The following is a 21,902-nucleotide window of genomic DNA, read 5'->3' as shown; positions in this document are numbered from 1 at the left end:
ACTGTGTACTAATGTTTTGCTCAAACAATTGTACGTAATAAAAGAAAATAAGGAATAGTTTAAATGTTATAACACATGCGAAGCAGGAATTAGTTTAAGGATAGGATAGGATACAATATACTTTATTTATTCCACAATAGGAAAATTATGTGGTTGCAGTGCGAATTCAAAAAGTCCACTAAAACTAAGGTAAACAACTCATGAAAACAAAAGAGAAACATCAAAGAACACAGAGAATATTAAAGACATCAAACTAGCACAGAGCTGATTCAACAGGCTGCCATTTCAGCGGTTTATTTCTACCTACAGCTACAAAAGTAAAACAACGAAAATACCGAAACAAAGACCAATAAATAATACATATTGCGCGTATATTATTGCACCATGCATAGATGATCAGCAAAACTAAATAAAACTTAACAAAAACGCCATTTCAACACCTACATACACCATTGCCTGCTGTGGTGAGTGCAGCACAACCAGTATCAGGAACAGAGCCAACAAACTGGAACAGATCCAACAAAGCAACCAAGAGAGCTGACTCCATCCTAGGCTGTCCACAAGCCCTCAGCCAATTTTCAGTCGACGCAGATGAGTGAGAACCCGTCCAGGGAGACCAAAGTGTCATATAGATGCTCATTCAGCCAGGGCACTGTGAAGCTTGGCCAACTCGACGCTCAATGCTAGCTCCACTCCCCCATCTCTTCCTCCATTCTCTCCACGCAGCGGGTCTCTGGTGCAAACACAGCCATGGCCAAAAGCTCCCCAGTGGCAGATCCGAAAGTTCACAAAAAGCCCTGCAGAAGTCACAAAAGTGCCACCCGTTGTTGCTCACTACCGAAAGGACCTGCACCAAAAGGCATAAAACACATGAAAATAAGAGGGAAACATCAAGAACACAAAAGGGCTTTAGAGGAGGTCACAACTACAGCAGCGCCATCTAGATTTTATTAAAAATTTAATGATATATTATTAAATAATTTGTTGATAAGGTTGCACTTTTTTCTGATTATCATGGGGATTACATTTCAATCTTGCTCATGAATGATCGAAATCGGCAGCAAAAAACTGATTGGAACATTCTTACACCTGAAGGAACAAAGGGTCTTTTCTCCCTAATCAGTAAAAAAACAAATTTTCTTATATTGAGGTCTACAGCTTTACTGTATAAATGCAAGTCAGCAGGTGGCGCCCAACGACTATTCAAGTCCGAGCTTTTCTTCCTGTCACCCACACAAAACAGCAATTTAGACTTTTAAGTGTCACATTGGTTGTAAGCAAATTGGCAAAAACAGATAAGGTATTAAGATGCTAACTTGAAGGTAATAGTGATCAACGAAAAAGTCATCCAACAACTGATATTTTTCCTACTGCTAACCCTATTACTGATACTCAACTTAGACATCGTCTTTAAAAAACAGGTCTTGGGGGGAAAAAGAGGTTGCGTAATAATGTTGAATAGTAATATAAAAAAAATAACTAGAGTATTTTCCGTACTATAGAGCGCACTGGCAGCACCCATTAAATTTTTATATTTTTTTATCTTCCATATACAGGTATTAGCCATACTGGACTATAATTCACGGATAAGTAAACATTGATTGATTGATTGATTGATATATATATATATATATATATATATATATATATATATATATATATATATATATATATATATATATATATATATATATATGTATATATATATATATATATATATATATATATATATATATATATATATATATATATATACACACATGGCTTCACGGTGGAAGAGGGGTTCGTGCGTCTGCCTCACAATACGAAGGTCCTGCGGTCATGGGTTCAATTCCAGGCTGACGATCTTTCTGTGTGGAGTTTGCATGTTCTCCCCGTGAATGCGTGGGTTCCCTCCGGGTACTCCGGCTTCCTCCCACTTCCAAAGACATGCACCTGGGGATAGGTTGATTGGCAACACTAAAATTGGCCTTAGTGTCACATATATATATATATATATACAACGTGTATATATATATACATATATATATATATATATATATGTATGTATATATATATATACACGTTGTGAAATGAGTTATTTACATAGAAAGAATAATAAGCGGTAGAAAATGTATGGATGGATTGATGGATATATATGCATATATATATATATATATATATTTATATATATATAATATATATATATATATAATATATATATATATATTTATATATATATATATATATATATATATATATATATATATATATATATATGAGTTATTTACATAGAAAGAAATTGTATTAATTATTCACATACCTTAATTGTTTCCCAACGTTGTGTGTACCACGCCAGTAAAAGGCCTAAACAAATAAATCATCGTCATAGATTCATCCGCTGCAGAAGCCAGCTCTCCAATCAGCTAACCTGACTCAATAACGCCATGGTGACGTTTTTGGTGAATTTACTAAGGAATTTATGAAACTGAAACAATACAAAAATAATGCCCTTGAAAGTTAATAATACTAACGCAGACACTCGTAAAACATGTTCGCATATTAGCTAATGATGACGATGCTCACCTGATACCCTTATGATAGCATGTACACATATGCATAAAAACACTCCTACAGACATCACACAAGGGACTATTCAGTCACTATAATTGTTTTAGTTATACTGTAAAAAATTACAAATATTGCTTGGAGAGATGAATGAATAATTAATACGAGTAGAAATGCTATGGTTGATTAGATGATGGAACGGCACTAGTATGTGCGGTTCAAAGCTTTGAAGAGCAGGAAACACTGTAGGCATTCACCTAACTGCTCCTGTCCAAAAGATGGTGCAATAACACAAACAATAATACAGTATTTTAGAGTGTTTGCATGTGTTTCATGAAAACTATCTGCATTATGGACGTCAGAAGAAGAAAAAAAAACATACATTAGCTCTACAGTTTTATAAGACGCAGAGTTCAAAGAATAGGAAAAAAGTAGCAGCTTGTATTCCAGAATTTACTGTAATAACAGTAATAAAAAACAATTGCAGAAATCAAACCCCTCAACCTGTTTCCCTTGATACCGAGTACTCGCTGCAGTTTAGTACACAAACTCTGCTATTGGAGGAAATCGGTGTATATTTATACCCAGGCTATTTTCTTCTCTCCAGGTATATAATGTCTACATGGCAGGAAGGCAGCTGTGCGCCAAACGCTACCGGGAGTTTGTGATTCTTCACCAAAACCTCAAGAAAGAGTTTGCCAACTTCACGTTCCCCAAGCTCCCCGGGAAATGGCCATTTACTCTGTCCGAGCAGCAGCTTGATGCACGGCGTAGAGGCCTTGAGGAATATCTTGAGAGAGGTGAGAAGGCTCCTAAAAAATAAAATCTACATCTTGGTATTTACTGACTGTATTTCTTGTGCTTGTGGTCTGCAGTGTGCTCTGTGAGGGTTATTGGGGAAAGCGACCTCATGCAAGAATTCCTGTCTGAGTCGGATGAGGTACGAAGGAATGATGACGCTTTTTGTCTTTAACTGCTTCCTCAACAAGTCATTTCCGCCAGAACTATAACGGAGTGTGGGATGTGGAGTTGAGAATAGCAATGCCGGACCAGACCACACTCACTGTGCGGGTTCGCAAAAATTCAACCACAGACCAGGTCTACCAGGTACCAAAACAACAACAACAACAGAGAGTCCTGATTACACTACTTATCAGGGTCATTCTGTATATTGTACTTTCTTTATCTTTCAGGCTGTCGTCATGAAACTAGGGATGGATAGCGTCACGGCCAGCTACTTTGCACTGTTTGAAGTCGTCAACCACACCTTCTGTGAGTCCAAACTTAATTGGCCCCCTTTTACATGGATACAATGCAACAGTACATTTGTAATCAGACATTTCGGTACGAAAACTTTGCCGTTCCTTGTGAAATGCGTAAGGGAACAAAGACAAGTAGGTAAGATGAAAGCAGTGTGCCACCATTGTTCAGTGGAGATGGGAAATTGAACTACAAACCGGAACTACAATTCATTCACTACTAATGTCCGATACCGGCGGGAAAAACAAGTATTGGATGATATCAACTTGCATCTAAAAACCTTTGATACAAGCAGACCTGCAGCAGGTTGTATTTGTGCAAAGCTGGACAGCCGGTTAACATCTAAATGTCCTCCAACAATTTAGAGTATGTATTACTAAATGTCCTCCAATAAGCACACCCGATTGATGTTTTCGTCTACGTGTTTTGATTAAGCAATTTACAAAGGTTAAACATGGTAGGCTATGGGCTACTAGGAGCTAGCGGCTACACAACAGCTATGCACTCAAGCTAGATGTAAGTAATAATTGTATGGAAGTATTATTGTAGAAAAATTATTTGCAAACGTGTATCTCAATCTGTGCGTGTATAACACCAATTTGTGTGTCTGTATATAAATTTGTGTCTGTGTATCAACTGTGTGTTTCTTCAAATCCACTTTTCTGTCTGTCCCTAATCAGAAAGAACCCACGATAGGCTGTGTACTCACACGTGACTTTGGCGACACCTCTGCTGTCCAAGATTTGAGCGCGTGCATCCAGATGTGTGAGCATGTAATACGACGTGTGCGTGCGCATTCAGACGTGCGTGCATGTAGCACAATCTGCGTGTGTGTATCTGTGGTGTACCAACATTGAACCAACCACGGAAGACACCACACAATTTAAACCAATCGGAAACTACGTATAGTTGAGGTGTGCTAAAGGGAAACGTCATACCCACCCAATGTTGTTTGTGACTGGTTTGAATTGTGTCGTGTCTGTGGTTGGTTAAATGTAGCCACAGTGGATTGATGGCTTGGTCTGAGAATTGGTAATTGGATCTGTCTGTGCAGCGATTTGACCATGTAAAAAGAGTTGTCTGTCTGGAACTCCCTCTTGCCTTTATTTATACTCTGGTTTCAGGGCAAATCACTCCACGGAGACAGCCCTCGCAAAAATGACTAATGATCTATTGCTAACGATGGATTCTGATGCGTCATCTATGTTGCTGCTCCTCGATCTTAGCGCTGCTTTCGATACCGTCGATCATAATATTTTATTAGAACGTATCAAAACACGAATTGGTATGTCAGACTTAGCCCTGTCTTGGTTTAACTCTTATCTTACTGATAGGATGCAGTGTGTCTCCCATAACAATGTGACCTCGGACTACGTTAAGGTAACGTGTGGAGTTCCCCAGGGTTCGGTCCTTGGCCCTGCACTCTTCAGCATCTACATGCTGCCGCTAGGTGACATCATACGCAAATACGGTATTAGCTTTCACTGTTATGCTGATGACACCCAACTCTACATGCCCCTAAAGCTGACCAACACGCCGGATTGTAGTCAGCTGGAGGCGTGTCTTAATGAAATTAAACAATGGATGTCCGCTAACTTTTTGCAACTCAACGCCAAAAAAACGGAAATGCTGATTATCGGTCCTGCTAGACACCGAACTCTATTTAATAATACATCTCTAACATTTGACAACCAAATAATTAAACAAGGCGACACGGTAAAGAATCTGGGTATTATCTTCGACCCAACTCTCTCCTTTGAGGCACACATTAAAAGCGTTACTAAAACGGCCTTCTTTCATCTCCGTAACATCGCTAAAATTCGCTCCATTCTGTCCACTAAAGACGCTGAGATCATTACCCATGCGTTTGTTACGTCTCGCCTCGACTACTGTAACGTATTATTTTCGGGTCTCCCCATGTCTAGCATTAAAAGATTACAGTTGGTACAAAATGGGGCTGCTAGACTTTTGACAAGAACAAGAAAGTTTGATCACATTACGCCTGTACTGGCTCACCTGCACTGGCTTCCTGTGCACTTAAGATGTGACTTTAAGGTTTTACTACTTACGTATAAAATACTACACGGTCTAGCTCCATCTTATCTTGCCGATTGTATTGTACCATATGTCCCGGCAAGAAATCTGCGTTCAAAGGACTCCGGCTTATTAGTGATTCCCAAAGCCCAAAAAAAGTCTGCGGGCTATAGAGCATTTTCCGTTCGGGCTCCAGTACTCTGGAATACCCTCCCGGTAACAGTTCGCGATGCCACCTCAGTAGAAGCATTTAAGTCTCACCTTAAAACTCATTTGTATACTCTAGCCTTTAAATAGACTCCCTTTTTAGACCAGTTGATCTGCCGTTTCTTTTCTTTTTCTTCTATGTCCCACTCTCCCGTGTGGAGGGGGTCCGGTCCGATCCGGTGGCCATGTACTGCTCGCCTGTGTATCGGCTGGGGACATCTCTGCGCTGCTGGTCCGCCTACGCTTGGGATGGTTTCCTGCTGGCTCCGCTGTGAACGGGACTCTCGCTGCTGTGTCTTGGATCCTCCTTGGACTGGACTCTCGCGACTGTGTTGTATCCATTGTGGATTGAACTTTCGAAGTATCCTGTTAGATTCGCTCGACATCCATTGCTTTCCTCCTCTCTAAGGTTCTCATAGTCATCATTGTCACCGACGTCCCACTGGGTCATTATTGTCACCAATGTCCCACTGGGTGTGAGTTTTCCTTGCCCTTATGTGGGCCTACCGAGGATGTCGTGGTGGTTTGTGCAGCCCTTTGAGACACTAGTGATTTAGGGCTATATAAGTAAACATTGATTGATTGATTGATCCACTAGTCGGTGCCTCACAACCACTGATCATGTTGTTCTGCATTGAAGTCAACAACAAGACCATTCTCGTACACTTGCTCAGATCTGCCAAGCTTCACTCTTTGAGTATGACAGACACGCAATTTAACCCTTTCACACGCTACATGTCACATTTTTACATTCCGTACGCTTATATTCCTCATTTAGTATTCCGATTTTTTTCATAATAATAAACTTTGGTTTTCGCAGCTTGCCGTGGTTCAAATAACTCTGATTGATTAATCGAAATACCCGATCTCAGACCATGCCATCAATCCATTGTCCCTTCATTTAACCAACTACAGAAACTACGCAATTCAAACCAATCAGAAACAAGGTAAGGCGGTCTTGGCGTCTCTCTTTCAAACGTGTCAGCTGTACATAGTTTCTGATTGGTTTAAATTGCGTGGTGCCTTCCGTACTTGTATAAATGTAGGCACACTTTAAATACGCACACGCAGATTGTTACTTGCACAAGTTGTATTACACGCTCACAATCTGGATGCACACACTCAAATCTTACATGGCAGAAGTGTAGCAAAAGTCACGTGTAAGCAGACAGCCTATCGCAGGTTCTTTCTGATTAGGGACAGACAGACAACTTAAAACACACGTACGCGAATCTAAATACACAGACTCAGATGATATACAGACACACAAACGAGTACATGTGCACGCCAATAAGATTACACGCGCACACATTGAGATACACGTTTGCAAATAATTTTGCTACTATAACATTTCCATATAATTGTTCTAAATTGAACAGTTGTAGTCTAAAACACACTATTTGCAAATAAAGAAAAAATGTAAAATAATTATGGTTGCGTATTAGTATACATACAAAGTCTCCAAAGTAGATGCGTGATAGAAAGTGTCCAGCAACAATCGTGTTAGCATCACTTCACTAACTGAGTCTTCAGTTTAACTTAATCAATTATTGTGACCTTTATGTGTCACCAATAACAAATTACCACTTCACTTAAAAAGCATAAGTGTGCTGTTATTATTATTATTTTTTTTTATATACCTCACATTTTTATCCGGGTAATTTCACTTGATCAAGTTTGTTCTAATATTCTATACTACAAATTATAAAAGTATGTCCTTTGACTCATGCTGATATTGTATTGGATTAATATAGATATCGGACAATACTCAAGGCTCCACTATCGATATTGCATCTGAAGTGAAAAAGTGTCTTATCTTTGGCTTTGTTCACACTGCATGTCGATTCCAATTTTTTTTCCCCATAACTGCCCTGTATCCGATTTTTTTATGTCAATGTGAACAGTACAATTCTGAGTTTTTCAAATTTGACCCGGGCCTCTGTCTTATGTGAACATCAATCGGATATGTGTCAATGTCGCATTCATCTGACCAATAACTCATCAAAAAGTGCTACGCTTCATATTTCACACCCAAAATAGATGGTTTCAGAATCGTTAACAAATGGGCAAAAACAGGAAAAAATAATATACTTTAGGAACTCTGTCTGTTTCACCATTCCTGTCTCTGACTGCTAGCCCACACGCTCTTCGGAACAGACATCGAGGCAAATGACTCGCAAACTCCGTATCTAACCATTCTGTAAACCTGGGACGTCATTACGTTTGGTTTCATTACATTTGGACTATTGCAACTAACTTTGTTGGAGTGAACCAGGCCTCAATCGCTTGATAGCAGTTTGTCCACAATGCTGCTCCTCGCCTTTTAACTGGCACAAACAAACATTAACACAATACCAGCATTTTATCATTGTTTCACTGGCTCCCAGTTCGTTTTTTAATTCATTTAAAATACTATTGTTTTTAAATCTCTTAAAGGATTAGCACCACAATATATTTCAGACCATTTCAAAATCTACTCCCCAACAAGATTTCTGAGGTCTGTTGAACAATTTTTCTCGTTGTTGTCCCAAAAACCTGATTAATATCCAAATGGTATTGTGCATTTTCGGATTTGACTTTGAAATTTTGGAAGGGTATCCCCTCTGGTTATTCGGATGTCTTCCTCTGTAATAAGTGTTAAATCATGTCTTAAAAACATTTTTTTAACCATTGGCTTCCAAACCAGCATGAGAAATGTGTGATCTTAATCTATTTTATTTCATTTGTATGTATTTTATGGGTTTTTCAGTTAAATATTTCTTACATTTGGCTGTCCTTGTTTTTTTATCCTGCTTTTATGTGTTTTAACTACAGTGCAGCACTTTGTGAAACCTTTATTGTTTTTCTAAATGTGCTATATAAATAAAATAGATTGGATTTGATGACGTCATGACTTTATGCAGGTCAGATTACGTTCACAATAGACATCACATTTTTTTTGTAATATGAACGATTAAATAAAAAGATCAAATTTGAGAAAAAAATATCCATATTGGACATTTTCTAACCTGCAGTGTGAACCTAGCACAAGAGTCGGCAACCCAAAATGTTGAAAGAGCCATGTTGGACCAAAAATACAAAAAGGAAATCTATCTTGAGCTGCAAAAAAAAAAAAGAAACCTTATATAAGTGTTATAATGAAAGCAACACATAATGTGTCTATATTAGTTATAACAGCCTACTATGTGTCGCAGGCTGACGCAAATCTTCATTGCCAGAAATTTTGAAATGTAATATTTATTCTACACATTTTAACAACATTAGAAAACATTGCTAAAACTGGTGCTTTTCAGAGGTTGAGATAACTCCTGGAATTACTGACCTGGAATGGCCAAAAGTATAGATGTGTGTTTCCAAATTAATGGAAACAGCAGGCTGTTTTCTTCTAATGAATTTATTAAAATCTTTTCAAGCCGGGTAGCGTTTGCTGTGGTCTACAATGGCAAACATACAACTATTAGAAATTAAGTAAATTTTACATCAAGATAATGTCATGAGACATGCAAAAATAAATTAAATACCCAAAGGACATAAGTAAAGGAAATTAAATGAGCTCAAATATACCTACAAACAAGGCATAATGATGCACTATGTACACTACATACAGATAGCCTAAATAGCATGTTAGCATCAATCAGCCTGCAGTCATGCACTGACCAAATATGCCTGATTGCCACTACAACAAGTCAATAACGTCAACAAAGCTCAACGTTGTGCATTCACTCACAGTATATAAATTTGGTGGACAAAATGAGACAAAGAAGTAGTGGTATAAAACACGTCTTACTGTGGCAGCATCTAAGAAAGTTGTGCATATAAATGAAATTAGCTTGTTTTATTTACCCTGTGCAATGTTTAAAAATAAAGATTGAATGTGATGTTCGTATTGCTTAGCATATATTGAGCGACATTGGATTGTCTTAATAACTAAGTGGCCAAATACATTTTTCTGTATGCTAGTTTCTTTTTCTTTCCATTTCATGATTTTGTTCATTTTCATTTTAAATCCTATCAAAGATGCTTACACAAAAGCACAGCAGTTGCAGGTTTTACATATGTTACTTCTACTGTAGCGATAAAGTGCCAATCCAATATGAACCAAGATTACCGGGTAATGTTGCAACACTAACCCGTTTTTTTGCTGTTGGTTCAGTACGCAAACTCGCCCCCAACGAGTTCCCCCACAAGCTGTACGTGCAGAACTACACATCGGCAATCCCAGGAACCTGTCTCACCCTGCGGAAGTGGCTCTTCACTACAGAGGAGGAGAGCTTGCTCAATGACAACCAGCTTGCCGTCTGCTACTTCTTCCACCAGGTGTGTGTGTGTGTGTGTGTGTGTGTGTGTGTGTGTGTGTGTGTGTGTGTGTGTGTGTGTGTGTGTGTGTGTGTGTGTGTGTGTGTGTGTGTGTGTGTGTGCGTGCGTGCGTGCGTGCGTGCGTGCGTGTGTGTGTGTGTGATGTTTTTTCTCTCCATCTGTAAACAGACCCTATGTCATTTTGCAGGCTGTGGAGGAAGTGACGAAAGGTTCCGTCAAAGTGGAGCACAAGTCCTATCAGCTACAGAAGCTGGCAGAGCGGCAGAAGATGTCCATGGTAAACACTAAAGACGTGAATAACAGCTTTTAATGTCGGCTCCACCTTATTTATGATTTGGAATATGTCATCCTGCAGTCTCTTGAATGACAAGCTCGTACTATTTATGACAGGCAAAGCAGTAGTACTGCACTGTAATTTTGAGTATTTGGCAAAAAGTACAGAAGGTCTTGCTGTTTTTCTGCACATTAATACACGACTCACAAAAAGCTAAGCATATTCAGTTATCGGGCGGAATTTCAGGATTAAGATCAAATGTATAACAAGTTAATTTGACTTTTTCTAAACTTTTCAATGACCACGGTTTGTGGTCAAGTATATTTTTGTCATAGTGTTTTCTGACCAGTAAGCATGTAAACAATTACAGTGTCAGGAACTAATAATTGACGCTAATAATGAAGAAATTATGAAATAAAAGAAGACAGAGAAGGGAAATTGCGGGAACAAAGTGAGGATAAGACAGAGAGATAACAATAACAACAACAGAACATCAGAAAATACGATATGTAAAAATATAATACCAAAAATGATAGCAAAGAAGCAGTTAGTGAAGTAAATATTAATAACACAGAAGGGAAATTTAACATAATTGCACTACAGAGGGAGCAATAAAAATACCAATAGAAATAACACTTTTGGTAATGAATAATAATAATAATAATAATTACCTCTATCAACCATACAATCGTTTCAAATGCAACAATACATATATGAATAATAACTTGTATCGCAAAATAAAGCATATTAATTGAGGGGAAAAAGAGAAGCAAGCAATATTAACCTTGTACATTGTTATAGTAACAATAGGTTGAGCTTTATCAGTGTGCCGTGTTTTACCCAGCATTATATTATGGTTAATATGCTTCCACTATATGATGTAAATATTAGCAATCCTACAGTGGCAGTGTTTTTTCAATGTATAAATTGATGTTTCGAAAGTTAAGGCAGCATATTTTGACAAGACTCCGCTATTATGCAATTGGTAGCTGTTTTCAACGAAGCAGCTCATTTCGACTGAACACCGGCGAAATTTAGGTTCATTTTCATTAATTGTTCAATTAATCGACTTAACTATCAGCAGGCCTACAAGGTTATGACTTTTTAAATACCTGATTAATTTAAAGGGGTCCTGTTATGCAAAACCAACTTTTCGTACCTCTACAGGTACCTGTTTTTGTGTATTTAAGATCTGCATGAGTCCCGTAAATTTAAAATGAAACCTTTCAGGAACGTGTCACTATTGGATTTTACGTGAATCAGTGCCTTGTAAGAATGGCGGGATTCCGTCGGTACCCAAAAAAACCCACCGGATTCAGTACCCTTCCCTAGCACACGGCACATATTACTGTCATCACAGAATCAGAATCAGAAATACTTTATTAATCCCCGAGGGCAAATCAAAATTTTCAGCACAATTCCATTCAAGAACAGACAAACATTACAGGGAGACAGAACAGGAATCGCTGATGGGTCTGCCAACTTTCCGCCCCTTACAAAAAAGAATGGGGTGGGGGGTAAGAAAAAAAAAAAATCCATCCATCCATCCATTTCCTACCGCTTATTCCTTTCGGGGTCGCTGGAGCCTATCTCAGCTACAATCGGGCGGAGGGCGGGGTACACCCTGGACATGTCGCCACCTCATCGCAGGGCCAACACAGATAGATAGCAACATTCACACTCACATTCCCACACTAGGGACCATTTAGTGTTGCCTATCAACCTATCCCCAGGTGCATGTCTTTGGAAGTGGGAGGACGCCAGAGCACCCGGAAGGAACCCACGCAGTCACGGGGAGAACATGCAAACTCCACACAGAAAGATCCTAAGCCCGGATTGAACTCAGGACTGCTGAGGACCTAAAAAAAATAAATCAATAAAAAAAAATTTAAAAAAAATCCGTCTAAGCCTGAGCCCTGGAGAGGGGGTCCAGTGTGAGGCCAAGGGAAAAAACAACTTATAGCCATAGCACACATCCCTCTTACATGTGTGTAAGAGGAAAACATCAAATAACACAAAGAACATTAAAGACTATAAATGAGCAGACCTGATGCAACCAGGCACTTCTACACACAGCAATGAATAAAAAGTAAAGGAAACTTACACTGTGGCGGCCTCTGCGGTGTTCCACGCCATCGTCTGCTGGGGGGGAGGGAGCATGGCCAGAGACAGGAGCAGATCCAACAAAGCAACTAATAGAGCCGACTTCACTCTCGGCCGCCCACCAACTCTCGGCCAGTGTCCAGTCCTCATAGATGAGCGGGGATGCGTCTCAGGAGACCAAAGGTGTCCGATACCTGCTCATTCAACCAAGACACTGTGAAGGCTGTCCGTCCCGGCGCTCAGGGCTAGCTCCGCAGCTCTCTCTCTCTCCATTTGCATCTCCTCCAGTCACTCCAAACGGACTCTGGTGTGGCAGAGACTCAGCAGCTAGTCTCCACAGCCAAAAGGCTCCCGGGAGGCAGATCACAGCGTTAAACAGTCAATTTTGCATAATAGATTAACTTTAAAGCTGAAATTCAGTACTTATTTATATTTAGATAGTTCAAATCCATAGTGGTATGGAATTAAACCTTTTTGTCCAAGACTTTTTGACATATGGCATGCAATGATTTCAAATGCTGGTTTAAGATCAGTGTGTGTTTTAAAATGGAAAATCCAACAAATGTTTTTGTGTCTTCTAGTATCTGAATCTGTTGAGGGGTTTCGAAGGCTACAATGAAATCTTGTTTCCTCACTGCTCCTGTGACTGCAGACGCAAGGGCCATGTCATTGCGGCCATCAGCATTCAGCACTTCAAGCTGCATGCCTGCACCGAGGAGGGGACACTCGAGGTAAGGGCAGCTGTTTTTTTTAGGTAGTGTGTGACACTAAAAATCTATTGGTCTTCCGAATATTTTGACTTCAGTTGCTAAATAATACTAACTTTGAAGAAATGTTTAAAAAAAATTAAAATCTGCACAATTTATGGTAAAATACTGGGAGCCGTGGGCAGCACGGTGGAAAGGGGTTAGTGCATGTTCCTCAGAATATGAATGTCCTGGGTGGAGTTTGCATGTTCTCCCCGTTCTCCCGGCTTCCTGCCATCTCCAAAGACATGCACCTGGGGATAGGTTGTTTGGCAACACTAAATGGGCCCTAGTGTGTGAATGTGAGTGTGAATGTTGTCCGTCAATCTGTGTTGGCCCTCCAATGAGCTGGCGACTTATCCAGGGTGTAACCCGCCTTCCGCCCGAATGCAGCTGTAATAAGCTCCAGCATCCCCCGCGACCCTGAGAGGGACACGCAGTAGAAAATGGATAAATGGATGGCAGCTGTCGTTGCCAGGAATTCACCATAAATAAACACAAGGTATAAGACATTACGGTATGTTAATTCTACAGTTGACAACTGTTTTTGCTTAAGATAAATTACTATGGAAAAAACTGGTATGTTTTAAACCTGTTTACAATTTGAATTTACAGTAAAATATTGGTAGTTGTGGTTGCCTGGAATTCACCGTAAAACAAATAGACCCTTAGCCTGGGAATCGAACCAAGAACCCTTTAACTGTGAGGCACAAGCGCTAAACACTGCGGCACTGTATCTAGTATCTGCAAAATGCTTGTGTTTCTGAGACATGTGAGCGGTCCATGGGGATTTCAACTGGAAAGTATTGGTACAACCTTTCACTAGACAACTCACAACATGGCCTTCCACAACAAGTTCCTTCAAGTGAGCTATTAAAAAATTGGCCTTAAATGTTCCGTATCCGCTTGCAACCAGTTCAAACACACTTAGACACACAGCGTGGTTCTTTTCCATGCAATGAAGCACATAGACATAACCCCTCAATGTCGGAAACCGCTTGCCACAAAAATACAAGAAAATATGTTGTTAGCCAAAAGTTAACTCTGCTAAGGCTTGAACACAAACCCCTAAAACAATTAAGGTATGCCATAAATTTAAATGTACAATCGGCAAAAAAAATTCATTTAGACAGAATAATAGCGCATTTTTTTTACTATTTGCATGCTTGTGACATTACAGTATTTGTAAATGGTTTGTACAATTCCTCATTATTTTCACAGCGAAGTCATGTGTTTTCAACATATTATAACCATAGTCATTTAGGTTATCTACTGTTTCTAGGTTTGCAGGATTCCACTGCATTTACTACTGTGATAAACTATTTTTGATTTTACGGTGTTTTACTGTTGCTATTTAACAATTGCTTGCTGCAGTTTTTAGGGTATTTTTTTACAGTGTAGCACTGGTATTGATTTACAAACCCAATTAGTTCTTGGACAGGGTTCATTAAATAGAAAAGTTTGAATATTGAAGCAAATGTCTTCATAAAAAAAACTACGTAAACATGAATAATGGGTTCCTACCTTGACAAAAGTCCCTATTTCGGTAACAGTTTGTACACTTTGAACATAATAGAAAGCGGGGGAGATGTATCCACTCATTTGTAGCCGCCATGCACAAACACTGTCACTAGCCCAGGGGTGCACTCACAGTTTGAAATGACAAAAGTATTCAACTTTGACAGCCAGGACGGTATAATAATTAGGAATAAAAAATGAAATCCCCTTTTAACTTGTTGGTTGATTTTCTTCAAGCGTAGCGGAAGAAAAGGGAAGGGGAGGTCAATGTCGACAACGCTGGTGATGCTTCCTGGATCTTTCAAACCACACATCGCTTGTTCATTGTTTTCTTTTGACTCATATTGAGGTAGCACAGCTAGAAACATGTTGTAAAAAGGCCAAAAATTCTAAGCAGACATCTAGCACAGTAGCTAACAGCAAGGGTACATAAATCGAGGTTCCACCATATTGCAGTTTTATGCTGCAGTAATTAATGTTATCCAATGAATAACAGGGTTGCTATGTCATTACAATAGAATGGACCAGTCAATTTCACGGTTCCTTCTGTCCGTTTGTCAGACACAAACGAGCATACTCTAATGAGTTTATTGTGTTTCAGAACCAAGTGATAGCCTTTGAGTGGGGGGGGATGCAGAGGTGGGACACAGACAAAGAGGGCATGGCCTTTTGCTATGAGTATGCGCGCGGGGAGAAGAAACCACGCTGGGTGAAGATATTTACACCTTATGTGAGTGGATTTCTCTTCGGTTTTGATCTTTTTTTTTCTGTCCTACATCCAGAACCAACCTCTGGTTTGTCCTTTTAGTTCAACTACATGCATGAATGCTTCGAGAGAGTTTTCTGCGAGCTAAAGTGGAAGAAGGAGGTAAGAACAGTCCACTTGTGACACGCAGTACTGGCTCTAATTTACACAGAGCAATTCCCGAACATATGGCAATGCAGTGGCGCTCTGCTAATGTCGACAGTCATTATGTCGGCTTTCTCATAAAGTCTTGGTTCACCGTGGTCTTAAGGGGGATGATTTTCCTCTTTTTCTGACTGATAAATGTGACAATGATGGATACTCATGTTAAAAAATACCAAAACATCAGAGTAAGGCTGTGGATACAAGAAGGCTTCGAGGGCAAAATACAAGTGATTTATTGGAGCCAATAGTAGGGATGGCTACACGGGCAATTCACTTAAAACCAACAGTTCCATGTTACGGTTTTGGGTTGTGACTGAAGTTGTGCCCTGTTTTCGACTCAGCCAGTATTTTACACTTTGGCATTTGGCAATTACTCGAGCAGACCAAGCCATACTACCTCTAGGTAATGTTGCAATTGCCAACGCCAACAAAGAATTTGACTCAAAAAACTCTCCCACGTACGTAAACTAAAACTCATCTTTTCCAAAAATGCACTACCTTGATGCTAATAACGTTGCCATTGAAACTCTACTGATTAGCATTAGCGATTTTACATGGCGATTTTAACACCTCCAAATTTGTTAATGGAAACTTTATCTAAGATGAACGTTAAAATTAAACAAATGGTGTGTAATCAATAGAATACTTGCAGTACTACCACTTTTTAGGGCACAACAAAAACAAACAAAAAAACGGCATCAATTTATCCACCACTGCCATCAAACGTCTTTGAGTTGCAACTGTAATTGCAACGTATTGTCATACTTGCAAATGATAACATGATGATAATAAAACAAGATAACTGGACAGCAGTTACCATAATGCGCAAATTTATAAATGGTGCAATAAAAAAAATGAGATTTTATCCTCAAAAACACACATACAAAAGTACTGAAAACTGGTACCTTTTCATTATACATTGTCGGTTCAAACGTAAACAATATCTATCCTACGCCAAGAATAGCTTTTGCTTTTATAAATTAATGTGCACAACCTACTTTTTTCACTTTTTTTTACAAAGTACCACCTCAGAAAACACTTGGCTCTCCAAGTACCACCATAATGACCAACATTAAAATACAGTAGCGTAGTAGGCCCAAAATAGTCATTAAAAACAAGGATAGAGGTTTTATCTAACAAGTATATTTAATAGTTTGGCCATGTAACATTACACCCAGTTTGAACAGTAAAACTGTGTTTGAATGTTCAATTAAGTGATAATTTGGCGTACCTCTAGGTGGAGCCCACGTACCACTACAGTTTCAGAATCACTGCAGTAGGTTTTCTAAAAATATTTTATGTTTTATAATCTACTTTCAAATAATCGTATCAAGACTGGAAATCGGATCGGCTCCGAAGCCTAAACAAAGATAAATAAATAAATGATAAATGGGTTGTACTTGTATAGCGCTTTTCTACCTTCAAGGTACTCAAAGCGCTTTGACACTACTTCCACATTCACCCATTCACACACACATTCACACACTGATGGAGGGAGCTGACATGCAAGGCGCTAACCAGCACCCATCAGGAGCAAGGGTGAAGTGTCTTGCTCAGGACACAACGGACATGACGAGGTTGGTACTAGGTGGGGATTGAACCAGGGACCCTCGGGTTGCGCACGGCCACTCTCCCACTGCGCCACGCTATCCTCATCCACGAATCTTTCATCCTTGCTCAACTTATGTGGGTTCTTCCGAGGATGTCGTAGTCGTAATGGTTTGTACAGTCCTTTGAGACATTTGTGATTTAGGGCTATATAAATAAACACTGATTGATTGATTGAAATTAATGGGGAAATCGTCGCTTTCTCGGTCCGAATCGCTCTAGCTGCTGGTGGCCATGATTATAAACAAGATAACCTTAATTCCCTACTATCAGATTGTCTCACTTGGAACAGTGGCTGAAATAGAGTTTCTACTAACCGTATCTGTTTTTGTCAATGGACAAGGGAAAGGAGCCACGGTGGGCTAATTGAAAAGGTAGTCATCATACTGTAGTTAAAAAATAACCTGCTCCACTAAAAGTTATAGTTGTCCACAGGTGGAGGAGGAGGCCACAGACCAAGACAACAGGAACTGCTCCAACGACGGCATGTGCGGCAAGGTAAAGCTCTGCATTTTTGTAGGTTACAATGTCCTGTACTGCACGAGAAGGACACAGTCATATTTATGTTTGTGAGTGAGCAAACACACCAAAGTAAAACAAAAACAAACAAAAATAGAGCAAAATTGTTTTGTGGCGGTACAAATTTAATTGCGGTGGGGCCCCAAAAATACTGTACATGGGTCTATGGAAAACAGAGTGTATGACATTTCCCCCAATTTAATTGATATCTGCTTAGCACTCAAACACAAACATTAACTGTCTAATCAAAATGTATGATTGTTGTTTGTGCAGAGGAAACAGGAATAATAATGTGTAACAATGTATCAACCTTTTAGATAGATAGTACTTTATTGATTCCTTCAGGAGAGTTCCTTCAGGAAAATTAAAATTCCAGCAGCAGTGTACTGCTTAGCCAATGTAATTGCCGTCCTTCTCACGTAGCTCAGACATACCGGTACTTCCTTTTTCTGTTTACATTCTGGGTGATGTAGTATATAAATATTTACATCTTTGTTTACCTGTGTTAATATATTTATTCAGGGTAAGACATTTGGGAAAAGATTCTCATTTGCAATGCTGACCAAGCAAAGAGGCAGCATTTTCATGTTAGATCTTGACCTGTGATGATAATCTCTCATCATCTCTCATTTACCAACAAAAATGGTGGGGTTTCTTTCTGAAATTACAGTATAATCAATTATTACTATTATTAGTTATGATGAATAAAATAGTACAGTCATTTACCAATGTGCTGCTTTTACTGCCCGCAGTGTCTACTTTTAAATCTGTGTGGTATAAAATGTCAATACAGTATTGGTATTCCAATTTCTGTTGAAATCCTGTGTTTTTTATGGTTCAGGTTACAAGGAACTCTAAAGACAGGAGTTCTTAACTTTCCTTTACCTCGGGACCCAACTTTTTAACTACAGAGGGGCTGGGGCCCACTCAAATATTAACACTAAATTAGTTATCTTAATAATAATTATATCTGATTATAGCTTGTCAAATAGTATGAAAGCATTTGTTAATCAAGGCTTAGGTCAGGCTGATAACAAACATAAATAAAATCAAATATACTGCATTAGAAGGGACTCATAAAAACTGATGAACAGAAATAGATTTACATACAATTATGCAGTGCTACAATGAATACTTTCTGAATGAATTAATAATACATGATAATGTATATGTTTTTTAACTGAACTGTGCAAATTAAAATAAAGTTTCACCACTTTGGTCCTAATTTTTGCGCTTAAAGAACATCTCTATGACTTTAACTCCAGACTTATTTTGTTGGTTTGTTATTGTCATTACTGCCAAAAGTGGTGGAAAAGTGTATCAGAACTGAGCACCGCTGTGGCGCATACAAACTACAGCTTAGAAACATATTTTTTGGCAGCCTGACCCTATGGTTAAGAAACACTGACTTATAGGGGCGGTTTGCAACATTTACACAGTTGCCTAGAGGTTGCTAACTTTCCAATGTATTTGACACAGTATATTCCACTCTCTTACAGCTTCTCGTACGTATTGACGTAATTACCTAATTACGTAACTTATGCTCGCGCTTTAGCTTTAGGTGTTGTTGGCTGATAATAGAAATTTGGATAGCTAGTGTTAGCTGTCATTGAATGTATATCTATTATAACAACAACAATTGTTTCTTGTCTAGACTGTTTTTGTAGGTGTACACATGTTGACGAGACCGAGGGAATGACCGGCGTAACCAACAATTATTTTATTCAGGCAGTTAAAAAAATGAAAACTAAACTTTGTGATTGTGGAAAACATAAACAATTGTCAAACAAGTGTGTTCTGTTGAACCACTAATGGTAACATAAGGTGGTGTTCTGGTTATATGTTTTGCTTACAAAAATGTTACAGTGAGCAAGTTGCAAACATTTATAACAAATTCATAAAATCAGAATTTGATGGATATTATTGAAACCAAATAACCCGCAAAATATTGCAACTTTTGCGAAACTTTCCAAAACATCTGCTGTCAATTCAGCCCTGTTTATACCAAAACAAATTCTAGAGGCACTAATTGTCGGGTGCTATTGATGTGTATTTCTGGTCTTGTCATCCTCGTCCGGACAGAAGAGTGTGGCTGGATCAAAAGAGACATCGGAGACGCTTTACTGAACCAAAAGTTCCTCTATTACAAGCGAGCGTCATTATATAGGACTGCAGTTCCTGGAGGATGTCAGGTCAAAAAATTAGGTACTCCTAACTTGAAGTAGCCAAACCATCAGTTTTATATTCCTCCTCCATGTCTCTGGGTGTGTGCAAAGTCAGGACAGCACACGCTGACCATAAAAGGAGATGTTTGTGTGTAAGGGTCTGGAAAGACAACAGATGCAGGTTGTGTCTTAGATTCTGGCATTAAGCCAAACATGTAGTCTCTTCTTACGGATAGGGCCATCACCTTTTCATACCAAGGTCCAATTTTATTGCCTTTTTTTTCCGCGAGAACTAATCTATTCCACACACAAATATCAATACTAAAGGGCCCTATGTTATTAGAATCAGGAATACTTTATTAATCCCGGAGGGGAAATTAACATTTTCAGCACAATCCCATTCAAGATCAGACAAATATTACAGGGAGACAGAACAGGATCGCTGACTGGTCTGCCAACTTCCGGTGCCCCTTACAAAAAAGGTGAGATACAGGTAAACAATGGGGGGTAGATAGAAAAATTGGTCTAAGCCTGGGCCCCTGGAGAGGGGGTCCAGACTGAGGCCAAGGGAAAAAACAACTCATAGCCATAGCATTCATACCTCTTACATGTGTGTAAGAGGGAAACATCAAACATCAAAGAACACGTGCCCAAACTGAAATACTTATTATTTAAATTGGCGGTTTGCCTTCTCTCAGATGAATATGCAAACCCCGTTTCCATATGAGTTGGAAAATTGTGTTAGACGTAAATATAAACGGAATACAATGATTTGCAAATAATTTTCAACCCATATTCAGTTGAATATGCTACAAAGACAACATATTTGATGTTCAAACTGATAAACATTTTTTTTTTTTGCAAATAATCATTAACTTTACAATTTGATGCCAGCAACACGTGACAAGAAAGTTGGGAAAGGTGGCAATAAATACTGATAATGTGGAGGAATGCTCATCAAACACTTATATGGAATATCCCACAGGTTTGCAGGCTAATTGGGAACAGTTGGGTGCCATGATTGGGTATAAAAGAAGCTTCCATGAAATACTAAGTAATTCACAATTAAGGATGGAGTGAGGGTCACCACTTTGTAAGCAAATTGACGAGGTTTTAGAACAACATTTCTCAATGAGCTATTGCAAGGAATTTAGGGATTTTACCATCTACGGTCCGTAAAATCATCAAAAAGTTCAGAGAATCTGGAGAAATTACTGCACATAAGCGATGATATTACGGACTTTTGATCCCTCAGGCGGTACTGCGTCAAAAACCGACATCAGTGTGTAAAGGATATCACCACATATGCTCAGGAACACTTCATAAAACCACTGTCAGTAACTATAGTTGGTCGCTACATCTGTAGGTGCAAGTTAAAACTCTACTATGCAAAGCCAAACCCATTTATCAACAATATCCTGAAACGCCGCCAGCTTGGCTGGGCCTGAGCTCACCTAAGGTTGACTGATGCAAAGTGTGAAGGTGTTCTGTGGTCTGACGAGTCCACATTTCAAATTATATTTGGAAACAGAGGACGTGGTGTCCTCCAGAACAAAGAGGAAAATAACCATTCGGATTGTTATAGGTGCAAAGTTCAAAAGCCAGCATCTGTGATGCTATGGGGGTGTATTAGTGCCCAAGGCATGGGTAACTTACACATCTGTGAAGGCACCATTAATGCTGAAAGGTCCATA

General features: G+C 39.1%; 1 protein-coding gene across 9 annotated transcripts in view; it reads left to right on the top strand.

Annotated features, from left to right (window-relative positions):
* The window catches only part of snx27b (sorting nexin 27b), an 81,104-nt gene that overhangs the window by 31,045 nt on the left and 28,157 nt on the right, over positions 1-21,902 (top strand). For 2 of the 9 annotated variants that reach the window (XM_061881956.1, XM_061881957.1), the window contains exons 3-12: positions 3,155-3,347; positions 3,423-3,487; positions 3,550-3,654; positions 3,741-3,819; positions 10,202-10,365; positions 10,553-10,642; positions 13,324-13,473; positions 15,608-15,736; positions 15,815-15,874; positions 17,950-18,022. In XM_061881956.1, coding sequence (XP_061737940.1) covers positions 3,155-3,347; positions 3,423-3,487; positions 3,550-3,654; positions 3,741-3,819; positions 10,202-10,365; positions 10,553-10,642; positions 13,324-13,473; positions 15,608-15,736; positions 15,815-15,874; positions 17,950-18,022 — 1,108 coding nt within the window. Of the gene's footprint in view, positions 1-3,154; positions 3,348-3,422; positions 3,488-3,549; positions 3,655-3,740; positions 3,820-10,201; positions 10,366-10,552; positions 10,643-13,323; positions 13,474-15,607; positions 15,737-15,788; positions 15,875-17,949; positions 18,023-21,902 lie in introns of all 9 variants that reach the window. The other 7 variants (XM_061881958.1, XM_061881955.1, XR_009803493.1 and 4 more) reach the window with 5 other exon arrangements.

The sequence above is a fragment of the Nerophis ophidion genome, linkage group LG21 (assembly GCF_033978795.1).
Source record: "Nerophis ophidion isolate RoL-2023_Sa linkage group LG21, RoL_Noph_v1.0, whole genome shotgun sequence".
In the NCBI taxonomy this organism is placed as follows: Eukaryota; Metazoa; Chordata; class Actinopteri; order Syngnathiformes; family Syngnathidae; genus Nerophis; species Nerophis ophidion.
This window is presented reverse-complemented; position numbering and strand designations above follow the sequence as displayed.